General features: G+C 45.1%; 1 protein-coding gene across 14 annotated transcripts in view; it reads right to left on the bottom strand.

Annotated features, from left to right (window-relative positions):
* The window catches only part of CDK12 (cyclin dependent kinase 12), a 266,008-nt gene that overhangs the window by 129,093 nt on the left and 119,193 nt on the right, over positions 1–17,722 (bottom strand). For all 14 annotated transcript variants that reach the window (XR_004536806.1, XR_004536805.1, XM_033918520.1 and 11 more), the window contains one exon: positions 3,980–4,111. Coding sequence is in view for 12 of the 14 variants with exons in the window: in XM_033918520.1 (XP_033774411.1) it covers positions 3,980–4,111 (132 nt within the window). In the remaining 2 variants the exon portion in view is untranslated. The remainder of the gene's footprint in view (positions 1–3,979; positions 4,112–17,722) is intronic.

The following is a 17,722-nucleotide window of genomic DNA, read 5'->3' as shown; positions in this document are numbered from 1 at the left end:
ACCCCTAATGTACTGTGTCCTGTTTGTACCTTGCAGTTACCAGAATAAGGGAAGATGTCTCCTGCTCTGTGAGGCAATGGAAGGAGACTCCTTTTGGAAAAAAACTGGGACTGGTAAAAAATTCAAGCCCCATTTGAAATCCACTGTACTGTAAAGTAAGGGTCTTTGTTTCTGGTTCCCTGGACACTGTGCCATTCTAGGGAAATCAAAGTCTTTGATTAGCCTAACCATTGTACCAGAAGGAATAGAGAAGTAGTGAGAGATGACAAGTAGCTTAGGCCTCTGAACTTCCTCAACAGTATGATCTGACTAACTGCGCCAGTGCACCACTGTTCCTAAGGAGAAATAAAGCAGCAGTTCTGAAGTAGGAGAAAGCAGCAGGTACACTGCTTCTGGAAATGAGGGGGATACAGAAGTTATCTCTTGGGCCTGAGCTAGGAGGATCAGGCATCTGTGACATATAAGTTCAATCCTGCTCTGTAAGGTATCCAACACAAAAAGTGAAATAGGTGTTTTTTGAATTGGAGTGACCTAGGAGAAATTAAAGCTTCTTATCTGTTATTTTCTTTCCTTGAGCCTCACCGGATCAGTTCAGAACCTATGGGTTATGCTCATCTACCAGTAGATGGAGACACACAAAAAAAGTCCATTTTGCTTCACTCCATAAGGACACCATTGGAAGATTAGGTTTTCACCTTCAATAATATTCTTTGTTAGTGCCTGGAGAATTTAGCCTCGCGGCTGGACCTAATTGTGTCCCCCTCTCCCGGAGAAGGGCACAATTGCTCCATACGCGACCTAGCTAGAAAAAAGTGCCGGTTAGATGAAAAAATACAGTAAAATACAGTTTTCTTAAAGGGAAACAACCCTTCAGACCGGCACTACCTCAGGATTTTTTTTTTTTTACAGAACAGACTCCACAGGCTCTCGAAGCAATATGCCTTGCTTGATTTAGGGGGCAAGGCTTACTGCTGAGGCTCCTCTAAAAAAATGTGGGGAGGTGGAGGAAGTGGGGGGAGGGACCCCGCTCGTGACCCGCCGGGTTTGACACCCCCGAGGTCGGACGGACCCCCAAACAGGGCCCGCCCAAGCTCTGTCCGGCCAAAAACAGGGACTAGAAACCCCCTAAACAAATTCCAACAGCCCTACCAAGGGAGATGGGTACAGATCAAATCAACACCTGCTGGAGACTGAAAGAAGACTGATGTAAATAGAGAAGGGAGTATATTATATACTGTCCCACAGTTTTGTTTTCAGTCTCCACCTGCTGGTCATGATTGGATATATACCCATTCGTAAAGATTAACCTCTACTGGTCTGGAGAGTGCTAAAGAACATGGTTTAACTAGTGGCAGGTCTTGTCAGACAAATCTGATCAATTTCTTTGACTGGGTGAGCAGAAAGTTGAATTGAGAAAGAGTGCTAGATATGGTGTTTTTAAATTTTAGCAAAGCTTTTGATACTGTTCCACATAGGCATCTAATAAATAAACTGTGTTCCCTCGATATGGGCCCCAAAGCGATGGACTGGGTCAGGAATTGGTTGAGTGGAAGGCAACAGAGGGTACTGGTAAATAGAGCTCACTTTGAAGAAAAGGATGTTTCCAGTGGTGTGCTGAAAGGTTCGGTTCTTGGACCGGTTCATTTTAACGTTTGTGTTAAGTGATAATCTGGAATAGGGTATAGACACCCCTGATGGAGTGGATAACATGAGGAAGGATCTAGCTTGAAGAATGGTCTGGAAATTGGCAGTTAAAATTTAATGCTAAGAAATGCAGGGTAAAGCATTTGGGCTGCAAGAATCTGAAGGGGCTCAAGAACTTTTGTGCATGAAAGAGGAGTGGGATTTGAGTTTGATCATTTTAAGGTGGCCAAACGGTTGAAAAGGCAACAACAAAAGCTAGAAGGATGCTTGAGTACACAGGGAGAGGAATGGGCAATAGGAAAAAGGAGATGATACCCCTCTATACCCTGAATGACATATGTAAATGCTATAACCTCCTTACCCATTCAAGCCATCGTTGCTTTTGAAGCTACTTCACTTTTCTAGCACTAAGGGCATAAAGGTTATCTGACCTATTCTCTTCAAATAACAATGTAACACTTGGCACACATTCAAAGTCTCCTCAAATCTTAGCTATCTTCCATCGCCTAGAATACTAGAAGCAAAATATGATATGGTAAAATTATTTCAGGCATAAACTGCAGAATGTTGAAACTGCATAAACTGCAGAATGTTGAAAAATGTTGATATTTCACGTCAAAACCAGATCAAAGCAGTCCAATCGGATCACTCCGTTTTCAACCGATGGTGTTTGTTTTGAGGAACCAATCACAGTGCAGCAGTCACGCACATATATGGCAAAGCGGGAAAAATCAGTGACAGCATAATTGCAACATGGGAAAAGTTAGAAATCTTTCATAAGAAAAATGTGTGATAGTGGTTTTACTTAAAGAAGGCTATTCAAGCAGGCAAATTGCAGCCAGGGTGAAGTGCAATCAAAGTACAGTCACACGCTTGCTCAGTAAGAAAAAAGAGACAGGAAATGTGACTGACAGGACTCAAAGTGGAAGACCACACAAATCCACTGTGCGAGAGGACAGGGTTGTTCACCGGATCTCAGTGGCACTTCGCACACTCACATCACCAGAATTGTCAGTCACATGGCAGGAAATGTGTTCAGTGAACGTATCTGCCTCAACAGTATGTCGGCAGTGCCTGGAGTTTGGCCTAATTGGCTGTAGAGCAAGAAAGAAGCTGTTGGTAACAGCGATGCAAAGAAAGCGATGGGTTGAGTGAGCCAGAAAGTACAGCATGTGGATTCCAGAGGTGTGGGAAAACATTCTCTTCAGCGATGAGAGTATTTTTTGTGTGTTAGGAGAACAGTGCATCACATTAGTAAGATGATTTAAGAATGAGGCTTTCAAACCACAGTACCTGGACTTGACTAAAGCATCTGACAAAAATCATGGTCTGGGGCTGTATGTCAGCCAATGGCATTGGATGATTTCAGGTGATTGATGGCATTATGAACGGTGTCAAGTATCTCTCCACTTTGCAAAACGTAATGGTTCCGTCTGCAAGGAGTCTCTTCCATGATTACTTCCACTTCCAGGATGACAATGTACCCTGCCATCGGGCAAAGATGGTGACAAAATGGATGACATCGAGCCATATTCAGCAATTGGAATGGCCAGGGCAGTGACCAGATCTCGTTCCAATTGAGAATTTGTGGAATAATCTTGCTGTCAAGGTGTTCAGAAAACACCCAAAAATAAAGGTCGAGATGACTGAAGCACTGATTAATGCTTGGCTAATGTAATCCATTTATGAAATATTGACATTCTGCCGTTTATGCGTTACAAGACTTAAATCTGAAGTCCTAAATCAATTTAAAATGTGCAGGATAATAGAGCATAAAATTCTGAACAGTAGGCGTCAGAAATATTGCTCTGATCCAGCAAGAAAGGCGGAACAATGTATTACTTGGAGGTGATGGAAAACTTTTTGCACGGCTCTGTATTCTTTGGAGGAAAAGTGGGATAGGGGAGATTTGATAGAGGTGCTTAAATACCTACATGGCATAAATGTGCATGAGAAGAGTCTTTCAATTGAAAGGAAGCTTTGAAATGAGGGATCATAGGAAGAAGGTGAAAGGACCAAGTCTAAGAAGGACTAAAATGTAAATTCAGAAAATACTTTTTCATAGAAAGGGTAAGTGAATGTAGAATGGCCTGGTAGAGGTGGTGGAGACAAACAATGTATCTGAATTCAAGAAAGCATGGAATAAGTACATTGGATCTCTAAGGGAGAGGAAGAGCTAGTAGAAGGTATTGGTAGGCAGATTAATTAAGCTACAGTAGATGGAAGATGGTTTTTATCTGTCTTCATTTTTCTATGTTTAAATCTGAAGGCAACCATCCCCTACCATACCTCACTATTTCACAAAATCCAGATATACTTGAACATCAACACTTACTCTGGGGGGGCCATTTTGCTGACATCAACATCCTTTAGAAAATCACTCTGCAAAGTCTGCTCTGCGGTGCATCGTTTGCTGGGATCCAGGGTAAGCATGTGGTCCAATAAGTCCAGAGCAACAGAAGGTATGCTGGTAATAAAAAGACATCTGTGTTGGCAAACTTCCCTTTGATAAAACTCACACAAAATCCTATACAAATTATTCAAAGTATACCCCTGTTTAATTCAACACTCATAAATTCTATTATACTGTGTTGTTGTAGTTTATTTTATTGAAACATTACCCCACTGTTCATGTCTTACCTCTCTCTTATATTTGATTCAGGAAGGACCGATATGGCACATATAGGGGACAGCCTTGAAACACCCTTAGGGTGAAACATGTCGGAAGCAGTCCCTAGCCAACAAACTCAACAATGATCAGATAAGTTTTCTCATATAAATTGGAAAAACAGATAAAAGACATGAACAGTAGGATAGAGTTTCAATGAGATAAACTATTACCAGCGGATTGACGACGACTTTAGTGCAAGTTCCCAAGTGGTGTAAAGAAAACTAACTGGAAGCACTTCATTTTTATATATTTACTAGCTCTTTAAGCCCGTTACATTAACGGGTGCTAGAGACGCTTCCTCCCTTTCCCCTTCCCCTTGCACGGTCTCCCTTGTGATCAGGACGGGGTGGAGAGGGCTGCCGTCCGGGGCCGGCAGAGAAGAGCTAGGCGGCTGGAGGAGTAGCAGCAGTCGCTGCCGATCGCAGCCTCCATCCTACCTGGATTTCCTTTTTTATCAGCATCGGGAAGGTGGAGAGTGGCCTGCGAGGTTCGCTACAGCGGCTGGCGAACCTCAGCAGGCCGCTTTGAAGAGCAGCGGCAGCGGGAGGGAGGAGTCTCTGGAACATGCGCCTCCAGCTAGCGCAGGCGCCGTGAGGTATGACACAGAAGCACACCTCACGCCACCAGGAATCACGATTTTTGAAAAGCGCATGCGCGCTTAGCCTTTTATTATTATGGATACAGTGGAACCTTGGTTTACGAGCATAATTTGTTCCAGAAGAATGCTAGTAAACCAAATTACTCATATCAAAGCGAGTTTCCCCATATGAAGTAAGGGAAACTTGCTTGATTGGTTCCACCTCACCCCACCCCGGTCACCAGCGCTGCTCCACCCCACCGAGGCCACTGGTGTACTTCCACATCCCCCCCCATGAAAACTGGCATACCCTGCCCGCCCAAACTGAAGGCTTACCCACATCTGGCACCGGCACGCAGCACCAAACCACAGGAGGTGCCAGTGCCCGAAGATCCTGCCTCTTGCTTTACTGGGCCTTGAGCATCTGGCATGCTAAAGGCCTTCTGGCTCCCGCTTCTCTCCGAGAGAACGAGAACCAGAAGGCCTTGAGCATGCCAGATGCTCAAGGCCCAGTTCGGCAAGAGGCAGGATCTTTGGGCACCAGCACCTCCTTTAGGTTGGTGCTGCATGCCGGTGCCAGATGGGGGTAAGCCTTCAGTTTGGGCGGGCGGGGTATGCCAGTTCGCGGGCGGGGGGACTCGCAAATCGAGTCAACGCTCGGTTTGCGAGTCACGATTTGCGAAAATGTTTTGCTCGTCTTGCAAAACACTCGCAAACCGCGTTACTCGCAAACCGAGGTTTGACTATATGTGTGTATGGAAATTAAGTTCTTATCTGCTTATCTTTCTTTTAGTCCCTCTAGACTGGCATAGACTGATAGGTTAGCGCTCCTCTGCCAGCAGGTGGAGACTGAGAACACAGACTTTTGGCAATATAACATAGTAACATACTAACATAGTAACATAGTAGATGACGGCAGATAAAGACCCAAATGGTCCATCCAGTCTGCCCAACCTGATTCAATTTAAATTTTTAATTTTTTCTTCTTAGCTATTTCTGGGCAAGAATCCAAAGCTTTATCCTGCACTGTGCTTGGGTTCCAACTACCGAAATCTCTGTTAAGACTTACTCTAGCCCATCTACACCCTCCCAGCCATTGAAGCCCTCCCCAGCCCATCCTCCACCAAACGGCCATATACAGACACAGACCGTGCAAGTCTGCCCAGTACTGGCCTTAGTTCAATATTTAATATTATTTTCTGATTCTAAAGTACAAGTGGGTTGTACAGTCCCACCTACAATCAGTCTAAAGCAGGGCTTGCGAGCTACTTTTAAAATGACCAAGTCAAAATGATCTACAATAAAAATTTTAAAAACACAAAGCACACTGTACCCAGAGAAAATGTTAATCATCATTTATATTCGGGTTTTTTTTAAAAGAGGTCAAGGCAATGACTCTTAAAATATGCAATGTCACCTCAGTAACAACTATACAAAAATAGACAACTATACCCCCTCCTTTTTTACTAAACCATGATAGTAGTTTTTAGCGCAGGGAACTGCGCTGAATGCCCCACACTGCTCTCGACGCTCATAGGCTCCCTGCGCTATAATCCGCTACTGTGGTTTAGTAAAAGGGGGCCATTCTCAAAAAATTGAAAATAAAATAATTTTTCCTATATTTGCTGTCTGGTAATTTCATGAACCTCTGGGTGCACTTTCTTCTTCTAACTGCATTAGTGCTGCCCGATTCATGATTCGATTCACTTCGGGTTAATCGATTCGAATCAATTCAAAACAAATAAACAAAAAAAAAAAAATTGGCCTCCCAATTCGCTTACTGACCCTCCCCCCTAAACAGGAGCAGCAGTGTTGCCTCTTGCTGGCTGGCCGCTGCTTTAGAGGGCAAGGGGGGAGGGTCAGTCGGGAAGTGCTGGTGTCCGACTTCTCCTCTAGCCTCCCACGCATCCAGGGCCGGATTAAAGGGTGGGCCCGATGCGCTCCTACGATGAGTGCAAGCGGCAGTGGTGTTTCTGTGTTGCTGCTTGCAACCCGCCCGCCGGCAGGGGTGTGTGTGCTAAATGGTTTCAGCTAGCAGTGGCTCCGGGCAGCGGGTGAGTGGCGGGAGGCCGAATCGGTGGCAAGTTGGCTTGGGGGAAGGCAGGCAGGCTTCGGGGGGAGGAAGGGAGGCCATGACTGGACCCACAGCAGCACAGCATTTCTTCTGCTGCCATCAGACTACTACACGATTAAAAAAAAAAGAGTAAATACATTATTGGAAAATCATTGGGGCTATTGGCAAAATATTGTAGTGAATAGTCATCACTTCTTCTCTTCTCCTTTTCGTTTTCTTTTTTAGCACACTAAAGGGGGGAGGGAGTTAGAAATAATGTTACATATGTTATACTATGATATATAATATGTGTATATTTTTATTGAAAATATGATGAAGGGTGGGGTTATTGATTTTACTAGATGTTTATATGGCAGATATCAAAGTGCTATTCTGGAATAATTTGTTGTAATATATTCTTTTGTGCACTTGTTTAATTTGAAAACAAATAAATAATTTATAAAAAAAAAAAAAAGAGAGAGAGAGAGATTAAGTGTAGGCAGCCTGAGAGGAGAGCTGAGGGGAAGGAGGCAAGGAGTGAAAAAGTACTGAATGATGGATTGGAATGAGGAAAGAGACAGGGAGAGAAATATAGGGTTGGAAAGAGGATAAAGAGTATTTGGAGAGAGGGATGGAGTGAGCAGAGAAAAAGGTCTGGTGGGAGAAAGGGAAAGAAAGAGAACAATGAAGAGGAGAAGTAGAGAAGCAAGAAGGGGAAAAGAAGTAAATAAGAAAATGGGTACATGCGGGCAGGGAATGGTGGGATAGCCTGGGCAGGGGAGTGCAGGCCTACAAGGGGGGGCAGACCTTCAGGGATGGTGGTACAGGCCTTCAGTGGTGGGGGGCAGGCCTTCAGGGGGAGCCCTGGGGTAGAATTACATGGAGGGATGGGGGTTCATAGAGACGTGCATATGCCAGACTTGGGGGGGGAAGAAATAATGGGTCTAAAAACAGAGGAGAGGGAGAGAGATGGTGGACAATGGGATTTAGGGAGGGAAGGAACAGAAAGGGAGAGAAGTTGGACATAAAGGATGGTGTGGAGGGGGAATAGAGACACTGGATAGGAGCATAGTTGGGAAAAGAAAGGGAGATCTAATCTAATCTAATCCTTAGGTTTGTATACCGCATCATCTCCACGTTCGTAGAGCTCGACGCGGTTTACAGTAGGAGAAATAGGAAGGAACTACAACAGAGGGTTAGAGGTGGAAGTGTGAAGAAAATTTAGAGGACTTGGGATGCCAAGATAAGAGTTTCCTTGATTCCTAAGTTGAAGGGAGACTTACATTTTTTGAGAAAAGCCAGGTTTTCAGATGTTTGCGGAAAATTTGGAGAGAGCTCAAGTTCCGAAGAGGGGAGGTAAGGTTGTTCCAGAGCTCAGTGATTTTGAAGTGGAGGGAGGTCCCTAGCTTTCCTGTGTGGGAAATGCCTTTTAGCGAGGGGAAGGATAGTTTTAATTTGTGGGAGGATCTGGTGGTATTAGGGTTTGAGGAATTCCAAGAAAGAGGGATAAAGGGAGGGAGGATACCATATAGGATTTTGAAAGTTAAACAGGCGCATTTATAGTGGACCCTGGCGATTATCGGAAGCCAGTGGAGCTTGGCCAGGAGCGGGGAGACATGGTCAAATTTACTTTTAGCGAAGATGAGCTTGGCCGCGGCATTCTGAATCTGTTGGAGTCTGTGGAGGTTTTTCTTAGTTAGGCTTAAGTAGATAGAGTTGCAATATGGTGAATATGGTGGATCCTCGGGTGGTGGGGAAGGAGGGAGAGATGCTAGATGAAAGAGTAGTTGAGAAAAGGTGGATCTTTGGATGGAGACGAAAAAAAGGAAAGATGCCAGACCTCCGAGGGAGGGAAGGGAAACGGAAGGGGAGGACAGAGATGGCAGATGGATGGTTAGCACAGAGAATGGAGACCCTGACAAGCAAGTTATCAGAAGACAACCAGAGTGGGGGACCAACAAGATCTGAATAATGACCAGACAACAAAAGTAGAAAAACTAATTTTATTTTCTGTTTTGTGATTACAATGTCATATTTGAAATGTGTATCCTGCCAGAACTGGTGATAGACCGCAAACGTGAGCTAGGATTTAACAGAGAGAGAAAAATTCTTTGTTTGTTTATTTTGTTTACATCACAGCGCCAGTGTGGTTAGGAGAAGGCAAAGGGGGTGAAGAGGCTATAAAATAAACCCACCAGGATGTTTGGAAAAAGCACCCAATTGGGCAGGAAAATCGAATCGAAAAATCGATTCAATGGGCTGAATCGAATCGAAATTTATTTTCCTGAATCGGGAAGCACTACTGTGCATCCAATATTTCTTCCCATCTTTATGCCTCCTGCATGCTTCGTCTCCTCCAGACCTCATTCCATTCCCTAGCCAACATCTCTGTCCTTCCATGAGTCCAACTTTTTTTTCCTCTCTCCCTGCCTGCCACCCGACACACTCCATTCCCTCCCCCAACTTTTTCTTCGTCTCTCCCTGCCCCCCCCCCTTTCATTCTTTGTCTCCTTGCCCCTCTTTTCTTTCTTTTTCTGTCTTTCTTTTTGTCTCCCTGTCCCCCTTTCTTTCTCCCCAAGCCACCGCCGGGGCTGTCATCTGGGCTGTCTCCCCTTTCTTTCTCCTCCAAGCCACCGCAGACATCTGGGAACAGGCCCCCAAGTTCTCCCGGTTCCCCACCCCCCCTTAACGTCAATTCTAACGTTGGAGAAGAAGTTCCGGGCCAGGAACGTCAGAATTGATGTCGAGAAGGAGGAGGGAGGCTGGCGTCGGGAAACAGGGAGAACGCAAAGGCAACACGAGTCCATCTTGGAGCCCGGGATGGGCTCCACGATCAACTCATGTTGCCTTTGCTATCTACCGTCGATCGCGATCGACCTTTTGGGCAACCCTGGTCTAAAGAATAGCTAAAGCACGACCTGAGTAAAAACTTAACTCTGAACTAGAAAATACAACAAAAAACTCCACACTCCAATGGAAACACTGTTGAATACCGACTAGAACAAAGCGCAAAAAGTGTCCCCACAGTTGGCCAGCTAAACCAGATGAACCAAATACTACAGTCACTTACCGTAACAGTCACTTACCGTAACAGGTGTTATCCAGGGACAGCAGGCAGATATTCTCACGTATGGGTGACGTTACCGGCGGAGCTCCGGTACGGATCACTTTAAAAGTGCATCACCACTTTAAGAATTCAAAGCTCGAACCGCGCATGTGCGAGTGCCTTCCCGCCCGATGAGGGCGTGCGATCCTTCAGTTAAGATACGCCAGCTAAGAAGCCAACCCGGGGAGGTGGGTGGGTTGCGAGAATAGCTGCCTGCTCTCCCTGGATAACACCTGTTACAGTAAGTAAATGTGCTTTATCCCAGGACAAGCAGGCAGCATATTCTCACGTATGGGTGACCTCCAAGCTAACAGAGATGGGATGGTGGGAAAGTTGGCCAAAGAAAATATATATTGAAATACAGATTGGCCGAAGTGCCCATCCCGTCTGGAGAAAAAAACCCAGACAGTAGTGAGAAGTGAAGGTATGTGAACTGAGGACCAGGTGGCAGCTTCACCGAGTTCCTCAATGGTGTAGATCTGAGGAAAGCAAAAAAAGTTGCCAGAGCTGTAACTCTGTAGGTTGGGACACAACTTTCTCGTGCCAAGCCAGTCTGAATATAGCAGAATGAGATGTAGGCAGCCAGTCAGGTGGGAGCATTCTCTTGAATACAGGATACCATAACTGGTGTGGATCAAAAGAAAAGTTAGGGAGAAGTTCGTTGTGGCTTTGTCCAGTCAAAGTAGCAGGCGAAAGGCCATGTACAGTCCAAAGTATACAAAACAGGTTCTCCAGTAGGAGAATGAGGTGAAAAGTGACAACTTGTAGAAGAAACTTTGGACGTGTACGCAGAACCACCTTGTCATGATGAAAAACTGTGAAGGATGAAATCTGTTACAGATGTTTGAAACTCACCGACCCTCCTGGTAGAGGTGAAAGCAGTAAGAAAAAAACTACTTTCCAGGCAAAAAACTGAAGAGGATCTGTGGCCAATGATTGAAATGGTAGCCTCAAACAAACTGGAAAGAACTACAGTAAATTCCCAGATGACATGAGGAGACTGCAGAGCTAGTTTCATAGGGAAAAACCCTACCAGAAATCTGAAAAACAAGTGAAGGGGACTACAATAGGGCCCAAACAACAGGAAAAAACAGGGGTTGAGGTTATACATGAAAAACCCCCGTCATGAATCTGGAAACCAGAGGATAAACAGTAAGAGGTTGACCCTTGACTGACAGGAAAAAATGCAATAGCACTTAAAAGAAGTCTGAGCGATATAGACTCAAGACTAAAATCAAATAAAGAAAGAAAATAATCCATGATCAATTCCACTATGTAGGAATATGGAACATGAAGATAAAGAAGACATCAATAAGAAAAACCTAGACCAAGGCAAATCATTGCAGATTGAAATGAATCAGACTTCTGAGTCAGAGTGAACCGAGTAGGAAATATCAGAAGAGGCAAGGTCCCCCTGAAACTGAATTGAAGGAAAAGGGAGAACCCATGTTGCCTGGGCCACCATGAAGCAAAGAGAAAATGTCAGCTGCTTCTCTATTGAGCTGAAATAAAATGCTTAAGAGGAGAAGTGGAGGGAATGCATATAGAAAAACATGCCCGTCCAATCCAGAAGAAAACCATCTACTGCTAGACAGAGAAGGGAGTGAAGTCTGGAGCAAAACTGGGGCAACTGGTGATTGTGAGGAGTCACAAACAAGTTCACTTGTGTGCTGCCCCATTGATGGACTGGAGAGTTGCAGAGTTTAGAGGCCATCCCTTGAATAATTCTGCTAAGGTTGTCTGCTAGGGAATTCTACTCCCCATGAATGTAGACAGGCAGCAAAGAGCAGATTGCAAGCTGTCACCCAAGTCCAGATATACTGGGCCTCCTGAAACAACAGGAGAGAGCCCGTGCCTCCTTGCTTATTGATGTAGTACATTGCTACTTGAATGACCGTGCCAAGGAGAAAGACTTAAGGGCAGAGTAGATGATGAAAAACCTTGAGGGCATAAAACATCACTCTGAGTTCTAGGAACTTGATGTGAAATGTTCCATTTCCTGGTGGTCCAAAGACCCTGAGTCTGCAGATCATCCATATAAGCCCCCCATGTGTCAGTCATGATGAGCATATAATGAAGGGACAAATAAAAAGACCTCTGTATAGATTAGAAGAGATCATCCATAACTGAAGCGACTGCAAATGAGACAATGTCATAGATATACATGCTTTGAGAGACAATCTGGGAAGCAAGAATCCACTGAGGAATGCAAAAATGTAGTCCTACCTGTAGTAGAACATGAACAGTTGAAACCCTGTGGCTTAGAAAAAACATCATATGTCTGGCAAAAATGGTTTGAAAAAGAAGCAACTGCTGACACAGACGGATGAGAGTCTGAAGGCGATCTGGAGGAAGAAACGCTCTTATGAGAGTGTTGGTTAGGATTGCCCCAATGAATTATAGACATGATTACGGGGAATTTAATTTCAAAGCCTAGAACCAGAAGAATAGAGATGGTCTGAGAAGTTGCTCAAACCACTTCCTGAGAAGAAACAACCTTGATGAACCAGACATTCAGAAAAAGAAAAAACCTGAAGGCCGTGTAATCGGATAGATGTGGCCATCACAATCAGACATCGTGAAGACTCTGGGAAAAGATGCCAGACCGAAAAGAAGAACTCTATACTGGTAATGGCAATGACTGAGTTGAACTCAAAAGTATATTCCGAAAAGTATAGGAATTGGAATATGCGGAGGCTTCCTTGAGATCCAGGAAGCATAGCTAGTAGGTCTGAATGAGGAGACACGAGTGAAATACCTCCCGACCAGAAAAACGATGAGAGCTCTGAGATCCAGGAAAAATCTCAGTCCTCCAGTGTACTTGGGAATCAAGCAGAAATGGGATAAGAATCCCTGACTTTACAAATCGAAGAGGACCCTTCGATGGCAATCAGCAAAAGAAAAAAAGGGAGGACTGTGCAGGATCCAAAACAGACTTCTTAGAAAAAAGGTCTGAGAGCAGGATGAAAACACTGAGTACAGAAACCTGCCCTATGAAGAAAACCCAGAGAGCTAAGGTGATGAACTCTCAGCAATGCATGAGGAACTGAAGACAACCTCTGAATGTAGTACTTGAGTATGCCCTAAATATAGGGAAAAATGTAACCACAAATCTTCATTGAGAAGAAGATTGAGATGAAGGTGAAGACAGCTATTTGGTCTTGACTAGAGAGTCTCACTTAGTCTAGCAAAAACAGACATCTGCTGAGTAGACATGTCCCAGCAGGACCATGGAAGCACCAAAAAGGTCATCCCCCAAACAAGGCGTATTTAATAGCCTGTTTAATAGCAATGTTGAAATCAGACACTCGAAGCCAGACCAGGTGCTGAAAAACACAGGCACTGTACGTGTAAACAGAGAAAAGTGGAACGTGACATTGAAAAAAAAAATTATGCCAAGTAAAGTGGTTACTGAACCAGTGAAACAGCATAGGAATCTGGGAAGCCAATTAGCCAATCAGTCCCTAGCCTAGCCCACTCTGCCCAGAAAGACAGAGGCCTACACACTAGCCTGTAGAGTTGATTCCACCAGTAGGGATTTATTGCAACAGCTTCAGTGTTTCTAAAGGTATATCATATAATGTCCCGTAAAATATCAAGGAAGGGAATCAAAAAATCCTTAAGTAGTTAACTATAGGTTAAGGAAAATAAAAGTCCTTAGTCAAAGTAATGACTTTGCAAAGGTAACTTCCAAGGAAAAGGCACAAAGTGCAGACATTCTCCTAAGAAATTGTGAAAAAATAAAATCTTAACCCTACTAAAGTAGAAAAAGAAGCATGTGGTGAAAAAACCCACCGCTTCAGAGATATGGGGTCTTGCTCAAAAACAACCACCCTTCTCAGAGATTCAATCCCAAACTATATAGAATCGATGGCAGGGAGTCGAAGGCTGAAGACAGTTGAATGACTGCAAAGCCTTCCCATACCGAATCGACACCGGCAACGTGAAAGAAGACCGGTGTCGCTTTATACATAGAAGATTCCTGTGAAAATGCTACCGGTGTCAAGAACTGAGACCAGATTGGCACCAGAAGTCTACATAAGTGTCGGCAGTAACAACTGAAAATACAGTTGAATATGACGGTGTCGATATGAAGGAAATCTGCTAAAAATGAAAACACCAGCACCACTGGTTGCATCGCCGGTACCATCAGTGTGCGGAAAAAACTTCAGCAGGAAAGAATAAACACCGGTACCATAGGTCTATGAACCGGTACCATCGGTGTCACTCCACGCTTCCAAGAAGAGTCTGCCCATATCGAGACATTCATTGATATCAAAGCGGAGCCCGAAAGAAAAAACACCAGTACCGTGTGTCTATGAACCGGTACCATCGTTGTCCCTTCCCGCTTCCAAGATGAGTCTGCCCATATCGAGGCATTCATCGATATCGAAGCAGAGCCAGAAAGAAAAAACACCGGTACATTAAAGAGGACATCAAAACCACCAGGATCACAGATGTCAAGTACACCGGGGAGTCCCTCTGGGTAAACCTGGCAAGAGGCAGAGAAAAATGCCTGTATCTAGGTGTGGTATAGAGACCCCCAAGACAACTGGAAGACATGGACGCAGAATTAATTGAAGACATAGAGCAGGGGTGCCCAATGCGTCGATCGCGATCGACCGGTAGCTCAGGAAGGCAAAGTGAGTCGATCGCAGAGCCCATCCCGGGCTCTGTGATAGACTCGTGTTGCCGTCCCGATCTACCGGGCCTATCAGCCTTCCTCTCCCCAACGTCAAAGACGCCGACGCTGGGCATTAGGCTGTTTTTGTCATTTCGGGGGGGGGGGGGGGGGGGGGCGGCAGCAGCAGCAACAGCCTGAAAAAGAAATCATCCTGGCCTGGGTCGGTGTCATACTCCAGAACTTCTACCTCTTCCAGCAGCCCTCTCCCTTCTACCTGCTTCCGGCCACACCCCCTGCTCCGCGGCTCTCTTCGGTAACTCAGCAGCAGCGATCAACACAAGCTTCTGACGTCGGGGCCTACCCTCTGCGAGTCCCGCTTGTTTCAACTTCCTTTTTCCACAAAGGCGGGACTCGTAGAGAGAAGGCCTCGATGGCGGCAGCTTGTCTTGATCACCGCTGCTGATGAGTTGCTTAAGAGAGCCGCGGAGCAGGGGGGTTTTGCCAGGTGCAGGTAGAAGGGAGAGGGCCAGATGCAGGACTCGTGGGTGAGGGAGCAGAAGAGAGAGAGAAAGAGAGAGGGGAGGGAAACAAAAGGAAATATTTCATACTGGGCTGGGCCGGAGTGGAGGGAGGGTGGAAAGATTCTGGCTACCGGGTGCAGTAACAAAGGAAAAGGGGGGAAAGCTGAAAATGGAGATAGTGACACAAAGAAGAGAAAGAGTAAGCAGGACCTACTGAATAAGGATAGAGATACAGAGGGGACATGAAGAGGAGGTGAAATAGAGACATAGAAGTAATGCTGAAAAAGTGTGGGGGGGGGGAGATAAAGACATTGAAAGGGCAAATGGTGAACATGGGGTAAAGACAAGGACAGAGACAAATGAAGATTCTGAAAAAGTGGTGAGATAGGGATATAGGTGAGATGGACACAAAGAAGGGTGATGCTGGAAAATATGTGGAATGGTAATTCTGACAGACACAGAAGGGTAATGCTGGATCAAGGAGAGATGGGGCTCAGGCTGGATGGAATGAGGAGAAATGCCTTGTTGGCCCGGAACTTCCTCTCCTACGTCAGAATTGACGTCAGGGAGCGGAATGCTGGTCAGCGCGATGCTTCTGCAGGGAAAGCTTGGGACGGCGGTGGCTTGGGGGCTGTTCCCCGATGGCGGTGGCAGCAAACCGAGTGGCTTGGGGGAGGGTACGGAGAAAGAAAGAAAGGGGGCAGACAGGGAGACAGAAAGAAGGGGGAACAGGGAGACAGAAAGAAAAAGTTGGGGGAGAGAATGAGGTCTGGAGGAGAGGAAACATACAGGAGGCTGAAAGAAAGGAAGAAAAATTGGATGCACAGTCAGAAGAAGAAAGTGCAACCAGAGACTCATGAAATCACCAAACAGCAAAGGTAGGAAAAATGATTTTATTTTCAATTTAGTGATCAAAATGTGTCGGTTTTGAGAATTTATATCTGCTGTCTATATTTTGCACTATGGCTCCCTTTTACTAAACCACAACAGCGTTTTTTAGCGCGGGAAGCCTATGAGCATTGAGAGCAGCAAAAGGCATTCAGCGTAACTCCCTGTGCTAAAACCTACTATTGTGGTTTAGTAAAAAGGGAGGGGGTGTATTTGTCTATTTTTGTACTTTGTTACTGAGGTGACATTGCATAGAGTCATCTGCCATGACCTCTTTGAAAAAACCCAGAATATGAATAATTAACATTTTCTCTGCCTTTCAGTGTGCTTTGTGTTTTTTTTTTAATTTTATTGTTGGTAGATCATTTTGACTTAGTCATTATAAAAGTAGCTCGCAAGCCCATAAAGTGTGGGCACCCCTGACATAGAGAATATCACTCTACGAGGAGAAGCTGTACTGCTAGGGGAGTTCAATATGCCTGATGCAGACTGGAACTCATTTTCAGCGACAACCAGTGGTAGCAGGAAGCTCTTAACCTCCATAAAGGGAGCACGTCTCAAACAAATGGTAACGGAGCCCACTAGGGCCCAGGCGATCCTCGACCTGTTACTCACCAACGGGCAAAGCGTCTCAGAGGTCTCAGTAGGAGATACGCTAGCCTCCAGCAACCACAACATAGTATGGTTCAACCTTAGGAAAGGCTTCCCTAGATCAAACACGAAAACAAAGGTACTCAATTTCCGGGGCACAGACTTTGCACACATGGAAGATTTCGTTTATCAGACGCTGCAGGACCAAGCGGAGACCGATGATGTAGAAGCTAAGTGGTTAACACTGAAATCAACCATACATGAAGCAACTAGCCGCTTCATGAAATCAGTAAATAAACGACAAAGAAACAATAAACCCCAATGGTTCACCGCGGAGATCTCGCACCTCATTAAGGAGAAGAAAAAAGCGTTTCTCTCCTACAAGCGCACGGAGAAAAGAGAGGCAAAAGTAGAATATAGGACCAGGTCTACAGCGGTCAAAATGGCAGTTAGGGAGACAAAACTTCGAGTGGAAGAAATTCTGGCAAAAAGGGGGACAAATCCTTCTTCAGGTATATTAGTGACAGAAAAAGGAACACAGGCGGGATAGTACGCCTTAGAAGACCGGACGGAAGTTACGTGGAAGCAGATTCCGATAAAGCCGAACTACTGAATGAATACTTCTGCTCAGTCTTCATCTGTGAGGCACCGGGACACGGTCCGCAGTTGAAGGCAACACAAAGCACAGAAGACCCGTTTCAGAATTTTGAGTTCACACCAGGTGAAGTTTACAGTGAACTGGCAAGACTCAAGGTGAACAAAACCATGGGACCACACAATTTGCACCCAAGAATGCTCAGAGAATTGAGCGATGTCCTGGCGAAACCGTTGGCTGAGCTATTCAATCTCTCCCTAAGTAAGGGGAAAGTTCCCCTGGACTGGAAATTAGCTAATGTCGTTCCTCTGAATAAAAAGGGTTGCAGGGCAGAGGCTGCGAATTATAGACCGGTGAGTCTCACATCAATAGTGTGCAAACTCATGGAAACACTAATTAAAAGCAAATTGGACACAATCTTGAATGAAGGGAATCTTCGGGATCCCAGTCAG

This window comes from Geotrypetes seraphini, chromosome 13 (assembly GCF_902459505.1).
Source record: "Geotrypetes seraphini chromosome 13, aGeoSer1.1, whole genome shotgun sequence".
Classification (NCBI taxonomy): domain Eukaryota; kingdom Metazoa; phylum Chordata; class Amphibia; order Gymnophiona; family Dermophiidae; genus Geotrypetes; species Geotrypetes seraphini.
The sequence above is the reverse complement of the archived record's forward strand: the minus strand, read 5'-3'. Positions and strand labels throughout refer to the sequence as shown.